At 53.2% G+C, this 14,566-nt stretch overlaps 1 protein-coding gene across 3 annotated transcripts; it reads left to right on the top strand.

The window, feature by feature from the left end:
* The first annotated feature begins 1,635 nt into the window (after positions 1–1,635).
* Positions 1,636–14,170, top strand: CTSB (cathepsin B). 3 transcript variants are annotated; one of them, XM_064650806.1, is made up of 10 exons: positions 1,636–1,773; positions 7,348–7,499; positions 8,053–8,138; positions 8,553–8,667; positions 9,336–9,454; positions 10,093–10,178; positions 10,856–11,002; positions 11,679–11,795; positions 12,613–12,741; positions 12,824–14,170. In XM_064650806.1, exons 2-10 carry the CDS (start codon positions 7,374–7,376, stop codon positions 12,919–12,921), a joined length of 1,023 nt encoding a protein of 340 aa, XP_064506876.1. In that variant the 5' UTR covers positions 1,636–1,773; positions 7,348–7,373; the 3' UTR covers positions 12,922–14,170. The 3 variants fall into 3 exon arrangements, with proteins under 3 accessions (XP_064506876.1, XP_064506877.1, XP_064506878.1); XM_064650807.1 differs by having other exon boundaries at positions 1,738–1,850; XM_064650808.1 differs by lacking the exon at positions 1,636–1,773 and adding an exon at positions 5,406–5,429.
* Positions 14,171–14,566: the final 396 nt, after the last annotated feature.

Genomic DNA, 14,566 nt, shown 5'->3' on the forward strand with positions numbered 1-14,566 from the left:
GGGGTGCAGTCAAGTGCATTTGATGTTATTTTTCTTATTTTTTTCATCACTTCACTAGAAAACCTTCTAAACCAAAATCAACCATTAATTCTTTCACCCAGGTGGTTCCCTTGGCCAAGCGTTGATTTTCCACACTGGCTGCTGGATGTCAGACTTTTGATCACTGATTAATTATTTTCTATTACAGGCTTTTGCACTCCTGAGAGTGGTGGGGAGTATATTTTATTCCCACCTCCTCGCAGAGAGGGATGAGAAAAGAATAAAAAAGGGATGGTTTTTATCATTAAAGAGAAGCTTTGGCATCCTTGTGCTTTACAACAGGGCTTGAAAGTGGCTCCTGACATGACTTTTCTGTATTGTTCACACTTCTGAAAATCAGCAAAAGTGGGGGGGAAAGTCAGTTAGCAAAGTAACACAGTAAAATCTTGCTGTGTTTCCAGATGTAAAGTTCAAAGGATGGAGGTGGGATGGGCAGGGAAAGTTAGATGGGATGGAGGCAGGCTGCAGGCAGGCTGGAGGAGGGAAGAAGGAGGAATGGAGACAGGCTGGAGAAGGGAAGCAGGCAGGATCACAGAATCATGGAATGGTTTGGGTTGGAAGGAACCTTAAAGCTCATCTCATTCCAACCCCCTGCCATGGGCAGGGACACCTTCCACTAGCCCAGGTGCCTCCAAGCCCCAGCCCAACCTGGCCTTGGACACTTCCAGGGATGGGGCAGCCACAGCTTCTCTGGGCAACCTGAGTGATGTAGGTGGTGTTCAGGAGGGATGGGGCTGGAATGCAGGTGGGATGAAGGCAGGATGGAGATGGAAGAGCAGAGCATGGGATACAGTTGGGATTGAGGAAGTATGCAGACAGGTTGGTGGAGAAAAACTAGACGGCATGGAGATAGGATGGATCATGGAAGCAGGAAGGATGTGGGTGAGATTGAAAAGGGATGAAAGTGGAACACAGGTGGGACTGAGGAGGCAGGTTGGAAGAGGAAAACTAGATGGGATGAAAGCCAGCAGGAGGTCAGAAACAGGCAGAAAGAGGAATGCAGGCAAGATGGAGACAGGATGGAGGTGGGAAGGTGGGATTGAGGAAGGACATGGGAAGATTAGAGGTAGGAAAACTAATGGGGATGGAGGTCGGCAGGTGGAGTGAAACAGGTAGGAATAGGGATAGAGGCAGGATGGAGGCAGGATGGCAGAGGGTGGGATGCAGGTAGTATTGAGTAAGGTCCCAGGCAGGCTGGAGGAGGAATGCAGGCAGATTGAAAGAGGAAAACTAGATGGGATGGAGGCTGGCAGGAGGACAGAAACAGGCAGGAGGAGGGATGCAGGCACAATTGAAATGGGATGCAGGTGGGATTGAGGAGGCTGGCAGGTGGAGGGAAGCAGACAGGATCAGGGAAGCAGGCAGAAGGGAAGCAGGCAGGAGGAAGGATTCAGACAGGATGGCAGAGGGTGGGATGCAGGTAGGATTGAATAAGGTCACAGGTAGGCAGGAGGAGGGATGCAGGCACTATGGAGACGGGATGCAGGCGGGATTGAGGAGGGATGCAGGCAGGCTGGAGGTAGGAAAACTCGGTGGTATGGAGGCTGGCAGGTGGAGGAAAGCCGGCAGGATCGGGGAAGCAGGCAGAATCGGGGAAGCAGGCAGGCGGCAGGGGCGGGCAGGAGGCGGGCAGGCGGCAGGATGCTGTCACGGCGGGGGCGGGCCGGGCGAGGTGACTCAGCCTCCGGGAGCTGCCCCGGTCGCCGCTACCGAGGCTCGGGGCCGTGCGGGGCGGTGAGTCCTGGGGGCCGGGCCGGGGACGCGCATAAGGGGCGCAGCGGGGCGCGGGTGCGGGCGCGGCTACGGGACCGGTAAGGGCGGGGGATGCTGCAGGTCGGGGGACACGCGTGGGGCGGTGGGCATGGGGCACCCCCTTTCCACGGATCCGTGGGGGCTGCGGAACATCCAGCGGCAGCGTCTCCCGCTTTTTCCAGCGGCGTTTTTTGGGGATTTTTGTCCGTGGCTGGCGCGGGAGGGGGATTTCGTTTGAGGGATGCGGGAAGGGGTTTGCGCTGCGGCTCGAGGGTGCGGCTTCTTGCAGGAAAAATGCCTTGAACCGTCAAAAATCAGCAAACCTTCAGAAAGGGTCACGGGAAGGGAGAGGAAGCGTTGTTTTTATAATAAAGGCAGGAAAAACACCCCAGCCCTGCTCGTCAGCTGACGCTGCGGTCGGTTTGGCACCCTGGGAACATCCCGTGATCGCAGCCCAGCCTGGGTCTGGACCAGGACCGTGGCTTGGGAATGGCGCTGGAGAAGCTGCCATGCGTCGCCCTGGCCTGGAAGAAATCTCTCATCCCTGTATCCCGATCCCAGGGATGCTCTGCAGGCGTGATACAGCAAAGATCGCGTCCTTCGGGCATTTCCCTCCTGGTTGCGGATGAAGGAATTTCCGTAGCACGGGATGTCTGAGGTCTTGTGCAAGGCTCTGGTTTGGGGATTGGACTGTAAGAATAGAAAAAAAAAATCAGTGCAATCAGTGAGGAATCTTGTGCTTTCTGTGCATGGAAGCTGTAGAGGTGAGCACTGCAGCTTGTGTCAAGATGGATTTATTTTGCCAGATACTGAACAGCCTGGTCTAGTAGGAATTAGATGATCTTTAGGGTCCCTTCCAAGCCAGACCTTTCCTGGATTTTGTTATCTAACCTGTGCTTGTGATCTGGCTTTGCTAGAAAGGAGTAAGTGTGGGAAAGAGTGCCTCATGTTGTTTTTTTCTTGAAGAAAAAAGAATTCAAGCTCTGACAGTGCAGTGAGAGCTGTAATGAAGTCACCAGGCCACAGGTTTGGTGCTGCCAAGTTCACCTGGTGGCACAGCAAGCTGAGCTGGATCATAACCTGAATGGGTTGGCTTTGTTGTGGCTTGGAGTCACAGACTAACCCTGGCAAACAGGACAAAGGACAAAGCCTGGCCTGGGCAAAGGGCTGGTGCTGAGGAGGACACATGACTTGGGCGTTGCTGAGCACCCCCCTCGACCGGGAGGGGCACCCCTGGCCCTGCAGGGGTGGGGGGTGTTTTAGAATTGAGGGTGAGACAGCTTTTATCTTCCTCAGACCCTTGGAGAAGGTGTGTGACTCTGTCTGTGCCTGGAGGGGTTTGGCCCAGACAGTGGAGGAGCTGAGATGCCTCAGGGCTGTGACTTATCTCATGGTCTGACCTGCCTCAGCTGAGTCATGTGAGCTGGGTTTGGAACAGCCGGTTTTGGGGTTGGGTTGTTGTTTTCTAAATAGAAGTTAAATGGGACTTGTAGGCTTTGATTTTTGGGGTGATTTGGTGAAGACCTTCGTGATGGGACTCTGCAGCAGCGAAGGGATTTGCTGTTGTGGGCTCCGGGCACCTCCCTTGGCTGCTTAGGGGGGGGGGCTGTGGGATCCTGCTGATGTCTGGAATAACAGGGTTTAAATAGCAGGAACTCTGTCCCTGGGAAAGTCGGCAGGGAACTGCCCCCGGCTCCTAGATCTGGTTGAGAGGGATGGAGAAAGCACCTGGGTGGTGTCTCCTCCTTCCCTCCTCCTCTGCGACAGCACAGAAGGATGTGGGTGGATTCTGCAGCACTAGCACAGCCATCTCCCTTTATATACTCTCCTCCCTCTCAGGCTGCAGCTGCTCTGAGCAGCTCCTATCGGAGAGCCTTCGGCCTCAGCGCTTCCTCCTCACTGGCTGGGAGTGGGGGGCTTGAGAGCTGCACTCGGGGGCCCATATTTCCTCTTTTTAAGGAGCCAGCTGGCTGAATTGTGAAATTGTGAACGTCCTGCCCAGGGACAGGTGTGCTGCTGGGTAGTTATTTCTTGCTCGTTCTTCAATAAACTGCATTAGCAGTTTTGGATCCCAGACCACGGGGGTTCTTTGCTCCTGGTGCTGCAGCCCAAGAGGAGGTGAAGCAGCTTGGATGGCTCTTTGTAAGCCCCAAACATCCTCCTCCCACCTGGAGAGCTTTCTAGGGTGAAGCTGCCGTGTCCTAAGAAATCCAACAGCCTTGTTTTCATTTTCAAGCTAATGAGCTGTGGTGGGATGTGACCTGTTAAAACAGCCTTAGCCAGGGTTATCCCGAAGCTGCGAGGCTCCGAAGCTGCGAGGCACCTCCGGAGCCGTGGGAGGGTTGCAAAGGGAAGGGATCTCTAGGTTTGCTGGAGCAACTCCTGACCTGTTCACTGTGCGTGAAGAGGAGCAGATATCTGTGGGGTGCAGCAGCTGTTTCGCAATTCTGGGTTTGGTGCTGCTCCTCTGATGGTATTTGGAACAGCCGTGGGGTTTTAGTGGAGGAGGTTGTGTGTGGAGGAGATAGAGGTGGTGGGGGAAGCACGTGCCTGATAACGCTGCCACAGGAAGCTCTTGCAGCTCGAATCAGCTGGGAAAGGGGGGAGATGGTGGAAACCAGCAGCCTTTTCTTGCTGCGGCGTCTCCGGGGTTGTTGTGGCTCCGGCTGCGCGTGACCCACCCTCAGTGGGAATCCGGAATCCATCCTGTCAGTCCCGTGCCTGTGTGCCCTATTTATAGATCTGCTATGCACAGGGCGCTGGCTGAAGCTGGTGAGGAGAAGGAGGGGGTTAGGGAGGAAGAAATCCCGCGAGATCAAGGATTTCCCTTTCCTTTTCCAGCCAGATGCTGGGATGTTCCATGCCAGCCAGCTGGGAGTATCAGCTCCCCCTTGAAACTTCATGGCCATGGCACATCTCCTAGAATAATAGAAAGGTGTGGGTTGGAAGAGAGGTTTAAAGGTCATTTGGCCCAACCCCCCCGCAATGAGCAGCGGCATCTTTAACTATAAATCAGGTTGCTCAGAGCCCCATCCAACCTGACCTTAAATGTTTCCAGGGACGGGGCAACCACAGCTTCTCTGGGCAACCTGTGCCAGGGCCTCACTGCCCTCACTGGGAACCACTTCTCCCTAATATCCCATCTAACCCTTCCCTCTGTCAGTTTGAAGCCATTCCCCTTCCCCTGTCCCTCCAAGCCCATACCCAAAGTCCCTTTCCAGCTCTCTTGGAGCCTCTTTAGGCACTGGAAGGGGCTCTCATGTCTCCCCGGAGTGTTCTCTCTTCCAGGTCGAACATGCCCAGCTCTCTCATGCCCCACAGGGAGGCTCCATGCCCAGGGGAGACTTGGCAGGAGGTTTGTTTGCTGAAGCAAGGGGCTGGCTCCCAGCTCTTTGGTTTGCCGGTTTTGCTGGCCCTGGGCCATGTCGTGGGGCACATGCAAAGCAGCAGAGCTGAAGCAGTGAAGGGAAACTGCAGGCATCTGTTTTCAGTTTGGTTTCAGGAGAGGAAACTGCAGGGATCTATTTTCAGTTTGGTTTCGGGTTGCCTGGAGTGTGGTCTGGTGACCTGAGGACGTGAGATCTCCCGTGTCTGTCCCTCAAAAGCTGGGTGTGAGCAGCCTGTCGGTTCCTCGCAGGGTGAGTTTCAGTCTGTCAGCAAATTTACAAGCATCCTGCTGAAAAGAAAAGTGTCTCTCATGTGGCTTCTGGCCTCGAAAATACCTCCTTCCTGTGCTATGGAATAAACAAAGCTGACTGCAGGAAGTACAGAGGTTTTTGGGGGTTAGATTTTTTTTTTTTTTTGTGTTGTGTGTATTTTATTATTTTTTTTTAATATTTTTCATTGAAAAGGTGCTTTCAGCTTTGGCTGGTCACCTGCAGGCTTATTGTGACCGTGTTGAAGGGGCACAAGGCAAAAACCACAGTAGTCTTAGAAATGTGTATTTATTTCTCTGGGTGTAACTCCTTCCTGCTGCGTAAGCAGGAGAGCGCGGAGGGGACACCGGGAATGCCAGCAAGTCCCTTGCCTGTAGAAACCTCTAAGCAAGCAAATATGCACGAAACCCCTGCAAATATGCATTAAACCACTTCAAAGAGGTGAGATTTGGGGGTAGGAGCACCCCTGTGCTGCTGAAACTAAACCGTTTTTTGTGCTGAGCATCCTGCTGAAAGCACAAAGAAGGGGGTAAAAAAATAAATAAACGGTGGAAGTAGGAGGGGGAAAGGAAAAAAAGCCCCTTTATACAGTGAGCTGCAGCCTCCTGGGCTTGCTGCTGGCAGAAAGTAGGACACTCCTGCTGGGTTTTCTTCTCTGGAAAGGCTAAACTTGGCTGCGAGTGGGTGGAAGCAGCCGGCATGGAGATGTGTGTGATCTCCCATCCCCATCCCCTGCTCATCCAGCTCTGCCTCGGTGGGGCTGGAGAGCTGCTGGCAGGAGCTGCGTGTCCGGTTTAAGCCCAGGCTTGCAAAGGTGATTACACATTCAGCTCACTGGGATGAGCAGGAATTAAAGCCTGAGTGTCTCTGCTGTGGAGCATACGAGGTCTTGGGTTGCTCACCGGGCTTGGAGCTCGCCGGGGTGGGTGTGGGAGTTGGCGGGAGGGAGCTGGGAGGGTTTGGAGGAGGAGGAGGGTGCCCTGGTGTGTTTGTAGAGATAGAGGAGCTCGTGGCCTGGTGATGTGTCTCAGTAAGGCGTGGGGACGTGGAACAAGCTGCTGGTGTTGGGGGTTAAACTGGAGTTGGGCAATTGGATGTGAGTTATATTAAAGGAGGCAGGAGAGCAGAGAAACCACTGAGCCTTGCAGCATCTTTGGCTGGGTAGTGCTTGTGGTCCTTCGTGGGAGGCTGTTGTCCATTCTTTCGTGCTCTTGGATTTCCCCTGCATCTCTGTTCCCCAAACTGGGACTGCCCTGGTGCCCTGCACCTCCCTGCTGAAAAGCCCCAATGGGAGTGGGAGCAGGGGGGCAGCAGCCACAGGCAGCTTCAGTGCATGTGGGACCCCCTCTGGGTGGGCAGGGGGTCACACCTGGGGGCTGTGACTCCGATCAGGGTCCCCAGGGCAACAGGCTGGCCAAAATGAGGCTGTGAAGTCCAAAAAGTCCAAATTTGGAGTGATATCTTTTCAGGAAGAGTACTACAGTAGGGCCAGGAGTCAGCAAGTCCCTGGGGCTGCAGCCCTGCCTGGGGTTTGCCATGGAGGTGGGATGTCATTTACTCCTTCTCCTAGTCCTTATTCTCCATTTTTGTTGAAGTAAACACAGGTTTTAATAACCTCCAAATCCCTTGGATCTGCTTCAAAAAGTATTTTCCTGCTGTTGCTAATCCTGCACTGGTCAACAAATAGGGTTGCCTTGTCTGATTTCTCCTGAGCTGCAGGAGGGGGGTTATTTCTCTGCTCCTGTGTCTCTCCTGACTTTTAGGGTAATTCAGGATACAAAGGGGCCTGGTGCAGCCACATGTTTTATCCTCCCACGTGTTGCTGTGATGGTCCTTTGGTGTTGCTTGTGGTCTGAGCCTACCTTGGGAAGTTTGCAATGATGCTCCAATCTGGCTGCAGGTGGATTGTCCCATTCTGTGGCCAAGATGTGGCCATCCGTGTCCATCCTGTGTGTCCTGGTGGCCTTCGCCAATGCTCGCAGCATTCCTTACTTCCCTCCCCTCTCCAGTGACTTGGTCAACCACATAAACAAGCTCAACACTACCTGGAAGGTGAGTGCTGGGTTGATTTTTGGGGGTTTTTCGGGGGATATACATTGGTAATATATTGTCTCTTTGTGGGATTCAGTGGCTGGGCTTTGGGAGTCTCACCACAGTGGTGACATCAAACCAGCCTTGATACCAGTTGATTTTTCCAGTGAAGTGATGCTCTCAGGGGTTCCTGGAGTGACAGTAACTGGAGCTTCTCCTCTTTGGAGCAGAGCACTGATGAGTTTGTGGAATAGGAGCAATGTAAGAGGAGGAAACTCTGGAGGAGACTGGAAACAAGCAGCAGGTGTCCAGCTCTGTTGGTGACCTGCCCAAACCCTCCTTGGCCAGTTTGCTGTGGCCAGACCCTTGAGATGGACCTTACTGGTCATGATGGGCTGATCCTGGAAGGGGCTGTGTTCTGTGTCTCTGGGTAGTTGGCTCTTGACCCCTGGGCTTTACAGCAAGTGTCAGTCTCTGGTTGGGATTCAGGGAGCTCTGGAGTACCAGGCTGGTCCCAGCAATGTGCTTGGTGGCTGTGAAGAGTTGTGTCCCATTTCTGTGTATCTCTTCCCAGGCAGGGCACAACTTCCCCAATGCTGACATGAGCTATGTGAAGAAGCTCTGTGGCACCTTCCTGGGTGGGGCCAAGCTCCCTGAGAGGTGAGTGCTGGCAGAAGAAGGTGAAGCTCCTGTAAAAGCTTGTCTGGATCCTCTAGATGTGTCTGGGGAGTGGGTGAGGGACTCTTCTGGCAGACTGTGAGCAGCGTTCCCATGGGTGTGGCCTGGTGGACATCAGGCATGGAATTAAGCATGGAGCATGTGTGAGGGGAATATCTGTCCTATGTCCTGCCAGATACTTGACCAACTGTGTAATTTGTTATCCTTGAAAATTAACACACTAGAGGAGCTGCTGACCTGGTCTGAGGACGTCAGAAGCACTTATGCTCCTTCAGTAAGCAAACAACAAGAGCCCTCATCCTCCAAGTCGCCTTCAGAGGAGGTTGAAGAGTCCAGAGCAACCAGTCCTGTTACACTGGTGCTCCTGTGACGGGACTTCCCTCTTTTCACTCGCAGGGTGGACTTTGCTGCAGACATGGAGCTGCCTGATAACTTCGACTCACGGACACAGTGGCCCAACTGTCCCACCATCAGTGAGATAAGAGACCAGGGCTCCTGTGGCTCCTGCTGGGTAAGAACACAGGCAGCTTAAGGTCCTGTTAATACAGACTTTGCTGGACAAAAACCATGCTGTTGGGTTTGCTACTGAACTGTATAAATCATAGAATCACAGAGTGGTTTGGGTGGGAAGGGACCTTGAAGCTTATCCAGTTCCAACCCCCCTACCATGTGCAGGGACACCTTCCACTTGACGAAGTTTCTCCAAGCCCCATCCAGCCTGGCCTTGAACACTTCCAGGGATGGGGCAGGCACAGCTTCTCTGGGCAACCTGTGCCAGGGCCTCATCACCCTCACAGCCAAGAATTCCTTCCCAATATCCCATCTAACCCTGCCCTCTGGCATTATGAAGAAGCCATTCCCCCTTGTCCCTGTCCAATGTCCCTCTCCAGCTCTCTTGGAGCCCCTTTAGGCACTGGAAAGGAGTATAAGGTCTCCCTGGAGCCTTCTCTTCTCCAGGCTTAACACCCCCAGCTCTCCCAGCCTGTCTCCAGAGCAGAGGGGCTCCAGCCCTCACAGCATCTTTGCTGCCCTATATGGGGGAACAGGGGGGATCCTGTAGTGTCTGAGCTCCTCAGTGTCTTCTCCCAGCCAGGCCCATGCCTGCTGCACTCACTGCCAGGAGGTCTCCTGGTTTCTCTCCCATGACCAGCTCTAATGGTGTTTTGGGGCTGCCCACAGGCTTTTGGCGCCGTAGAAGCGATTTCAGACCGAATCTGTGTCCACACCAACGCCAAGGTCAGTGTGGAGGTGTCAGCTGAGGACTTGCTGTCGTGCTGTGGCTTCGAGTGCGGCATGGGGTGAGCTGCTCCTGTTCCTTGTGCACTTGGAAGGAGGGTGGGAGGAGCAGGGCCACAACCTGGAGATGCTCATTGCTTCACCTCTGTCTTCCTGGTCTCCCTAATGAGCAGGAAGATCCACCAGAGCTTTGTGCTGTGAGTTAGATGGGAACAAAAAGGTGATTTCATGGACAGGAAGTCCTCTGGGACACATCCTGCCCCCAGGATAGTGGATGATGATGGCTGGTGGAGGGAGGGCAAGCACACAGCAATGCTCTCCCATGTAGAGCTGGCAGTTGCCAAAGCCAAGGGAAGGATCTTTTCCTAGTCCCAGATCCTTGGTTTTCAGACACAAGGCTTTTGCCTGTGGCTTTTCCAGTTGTTGAGCACAGAGTAGGGAGTTTGGTCTCCAAGTCCTGTTGCTCCTGGCAGCAGAAGCTGATAAGGGACCTGGTAAGGAGGCACTTTGGGATTTGGAGGCTCTTAGCTCCTTACCTGAAGGCTTTGGTGTCTCAAGGCGAGTCCTGGGGAAGGCAGGAACAGAGTAAAAGAGGGTTCAATATGCCCAAAACTTTCCTTCAGCCACCCAAGCTCCCTGCATTCCCCTGCCTCCCCTGAAATGGGCAGGCTGGGGCTGGAACTGCTGCCTCTTCCTCCAGGTGCAATGGTGGTTACCCCTCCGGCGCGTGGAGGTACTGGACAGAGAGGGGCCTCGTGTCTGGGGGCCTCTACGATTCCCATGTGGGTAAGTCCTGGCAGATACCCTTGGGAAAACAAAGAGGACCATCTCTGCCTGGTTAAGGTTCATGTCCTTCGGGATGCTTCTGTCCTGCTCTGCATCCCTGTGGCTGCTCCCTCCTTCATGTCTGGGCTCAAACACCTCTGCTGTCCCAGCTCCTGTCCCCATTTCTGGTGGCTCCTTTGGGACAAGAGTCCCTGAGCAGCACCTAGAGAAAGGAGACCCATCCAGGAAGGGAGCCGGTAGCCCTTAACAATCCCACAAGGCTCCTGCTTCCATTGCAGGAATGAATCAGGCTGTGAATATTTTGTTGTAGCTGGTTTTGGACTAGTTTGGTACATTTTGGATGAGGTCAGGAGATCTTCCTGGCATGTTTCCCCTTCCAAAAGTCACTTCCAGAGTGGAATCCTCAGCCTCCTCCTCGCATGGCCACGTTCCCATCATGTTTTCATCTTTTCCATCTCCTTGTCAAGAGGCAGGTGGTGGGAAGCAGATCCAGAGGGAAACCCTTTGCTGACGGAGAGATTGCCCAACTGCCAGGGGAGAGACCTACTCTTGCACCCCACTGGTCTGTAGGGTTCCTGGGTCAGAAAGACCCTTTCTTGGGGCATCTGGTGCCTTCTCCAGCATGGCTGTTAGGAAATCTGGGGACAGCCAGTTCATGTCACCTCTGTCCTCGACAGGCTGCCGTCCCTACTCCATCCCACCCTGCGAGCACCACGTGAACGGCTCCCGGCCCCCCTGCACTGGAGAAGGAGGGGGAACCCCAAGATGCAGCCGGCACTGTGAACCTGGGTACTCACCCTCCTACAAGGAGGACAAGCACTATGGTAAGGGAGCTGACAGCACAGCTCCAGAGCTGCTCCTTGTGGCAACTTGGTGGGGTTGGCAGGGTTGGACCTGTTCCCAAGCTGGTTTACTGTGGTTATTTTCTGTGCCTTGTCCCTGGAGACCCCAGCCTGATGGTCCTGGAGCAAACAGCAGCCTGGCAGATGCACAGTTTGTATTTGTATTCCCCATCAACTGAGACTGGGGAAAGAAAATGGTTTGAGTCCTCATGGTGCATGTGGCTGGGTTGAAGAGTGTGGTGCTGAGCCCTGTGTGGTGTCAAAGCCGCCTCCTTCTGACTCCTTGGTAGAGCCAGCCCTGTACATTTAGGATAATCCAGCTGTTTCTTAAAGATTTGTCTCAGCCTTGAGTAATTTGGATTGTTTTTTGAGGATGTACAAGAAGAAAATGTCCATCCCGTCTGAAGCTGTCTGGAATAGGTCTTTGGGTACAGAATAGGACTCAGATGAAATAATTCCCTGTAGAAGAGGGATATCTGGAGCCCACTTTGCCTGCCTGACTGTGTCAGTGTCTCCAGAGCAGCTGGGTTTGAATTTAACCTGAGTTTAAGTGGAAGAGGCCTCTTGCAGGGTCACACTGAGCAGTCTCAGCCGAGCTATCCAATCCCTGTGTGGCCTGACTGTTCTGTCCTAATGATGGGAATTTTTTCCTCCTTAGGCATCACCTCCTATGGAGTCCCTCGCAGTGAGAAGGAAATCATGGCTGAGATCTACAAGAACGGCCCAGTGGAAGGAGCCTTTATTGTCTATGAGGATTTCCTGATGTACAAGTCTGGTGAGTGTCAGCACTGAGGCTGGGGGGAGCCCTGTTCCCTACTTCATCCAGAGGGTCCTTCCTTTGTGGCCCTTGTCCCTCTACTCAAGTCTGAAAGGAGATCTCAAGCTCACCCTTGAGTATCTGGTGTGGCAGGACCATGGGCTGATGCCATCTGCTGTATCCATTGGTTTATAGCAAAGGGAATCAGTGCTTGGGAGTGGTTCAGGGAGGGAACCCCAATGGGGACTGCCCCAAATTCCGGCTGAGAACAACAGCTTGGATTTTAGGTAAAATCCTGGCAGAAGGACCCCAATTCCTTGTTCTGAACTGCTTTTTGGCCCCTTGCTGAGTGTCTCTGGATGTCCTGTGTGCTGAGCTGGTGCTGAGCGTCAGTCATAGAATTGTGGAATGGTTTGGGTTGGAAGGGACTTTAAAGGATCATCTCATTCCAACCCTCTGCCATGGGCAGGGACACATTCCACTAGCCCAGGTTGCTCCAAGCTCCATCCAATTTGTCCTTGAACACTTCCAGGGATGGGGCAGCCACAGCTTCTCTGAGCAACCTGTGCCAGGGCCTCACCACCCTCACACCAAGAATTCCTCCTAACATCCAATCTAAATCTCTCTTCTAGTTTAACAACATTCCCTCTTGTCTTGCCACTGTCTCCCCATGTAAAATTCCTTCCTCCAGACCCTTGAGTTTCAGGTTCACATTTAACCAAAAACCTCTTCTCAGCTGCCCTCTGGGTCGCCAAATCAGGTGTCCCACAACCTCTCGTTGCTCTGTGGCGTGGAGACACGGTGCCCATGGACATGTTGGTGTGTTGCCTTGCAGGGGTGTACCAGCACGTGTCTGGGGAGCAGGTTGGAGGCCACGCCATCCGGATCCTGGGCTGGGGGGTGGAGAACGACACCCCGTACTGGCTGGTGGCCAACTCCTGGAACACCGACTGGGGGGACAACGGTGAGGCCCTGCAGGGAACCCCCTCCCTGTTCTCCTGGGCACGGTGAGTTGAGGTTGAGTGTTGTTCTTGGTGTGCTTCCAGGCTTCTTCAAAATCCTCCGAGGGGAGGACCACTGCGGCATCGAATCCGAGGTCGTGGCCGGCATCCCCAGGACGGAGCAGTACTGGAAGAGGATGTAACCTTGGATCAAACCACAAATAATCCTGAGTCCCTGATGCTTTTAACTGATAGTGGGTTGGGTGCAGAGACCCCCCCCTTCTAAGAGACTATAGTTGAGATTACTTTATTAAAGCTTTTTATCTTTTCTTTTTTCCTTTTTTTTTTTTTTTGGTTGTTTTTCAGGTTTTTTGGTGGTTTTTCTTTTTTTTTTTTTTTTTTTGTACATCAGAGCTGGAGGTGGAGCTGCTCTCTGCCAACCTTCTGCTCCTGGTGGGTTGCAGCCATGGGGCATTCCCTGCTCAAAGGACTGCTGGGGAGCTCGCTGGCCTCTTGGTGTTTGGTTAGCCTGGACCCCTTCCAGCCCAGTTTGTTACTGGGAGGGCAGGAAGCAGTAGCTTTGTGCTGGGATTAGGGACTTGCTGGGGCAGCAGAGACAGATCCTGCTGGGAAGCCATAGCCAGGAGGGATTTGGCTGGATTGGTCTGACTGTTAGTACCCAAAACAAGCAGGGAATGTTAGTGTGTGCCTTGAACTGGCTAAATTTAGACCTATTAGTGACAAAATACTGATGAACTTGATGTGGGGCTGGCTCTGGCCAGAGCTGCCTGCACCAAGTCCTTTGTGCATTGCTTGCTCTGCTCCATCCATTTGGCTTTTTAAACCACTTCAGCTGTGGTTTCTATCTGCTGTAGTCTGGGGTTCTTGATCCCGGGGAAGGGCCTGGCTGGAGCTCCGTGAGCCTTTGATCAAATATCCTGCCAGCATCCAGGAGGACACTGGAAAGAGCAAACCACTTTATATCCATGGCTGGGCAGCTTGGTGTGAGAACCCTGGGCAAGGGTGCAGCACCCAAAATGGGGGTGCTTTGGCGCTGGAGGTACTGAATGCTGACCTGAGGGATGGCTCCCAAGTCTGCTGCGGATGCTTGGAGGTATCTCACTGACTTGCACACAATTGAAGCATTTTTTTTCTTGAGCCACAGGTGTTAAGGAAGAAAAAAACCCTTATTTTTGTTACTGGGGGGAGGTGTAATAGTTGTGTAGGAGGAATCATGATTTGCCAACACTAATATAGCAAAAGAGCTTTTTTTCTTTTTTTAATTAAAGCACAAAGTATATTACTGAGCTGAGGCTGCAGGCTGAAACATGTGAAGCAGGCTCTCCCATGCACTGTAAAATAGCCCCTTACCTCTGCTTACTCAAACACCAGTGAGCCAGAGCTGTGCTGTTGTGGTTGGAACAACCGTGCCAATAAATGATTTCTCCAGTGTCTTGTCTCCTGGCCCCTGGTTGCTTCTGCTCAACTTCCAACCACCTCAAATGATTGGTGTGGAAGCAAGTGAGACCTCTCTGTCTTCATGGAATAGTTTGGGTTGGAAGGGACCTCTAAAATCATTCAGTTCCAACCCCCTGCCACGGCCAGGGACACCTTCCACTAGCCCAGGTTGCTCCAAGCTCCATCCAGTTTGTCCTTGAACACTTGAACACTTGAACATCCCCCAGGGATGGGGCAGCCACAGCTTCTCTGGGCAACCTGTGCCAGGGCCTCCCCACCCTCAAATGGAAGATTTCCTTCCCAGTATCCCATCTAACCCTGCCCTCCGGCAGTAGGAAGCCATTCCCCCTTGTCCTGTCCCTCCAGGCCCTTGTCCAAATTCCCTCTCCA

Source organism: Pseudopipra pipra, chromosome 3 (genome assembly GCF_036250125.1).
Source record: "Pseudopipra pipra isolate bDixPip1 chromosome 3, bDixPip1.hap1, whole genome shotgun sequence".
Lineage (NCBI taxonomy): Eukaryota > Metazoa > Chordata > Aves > Passeriformes > Pipridae > Pseudopipra > Pseudopipra pipra.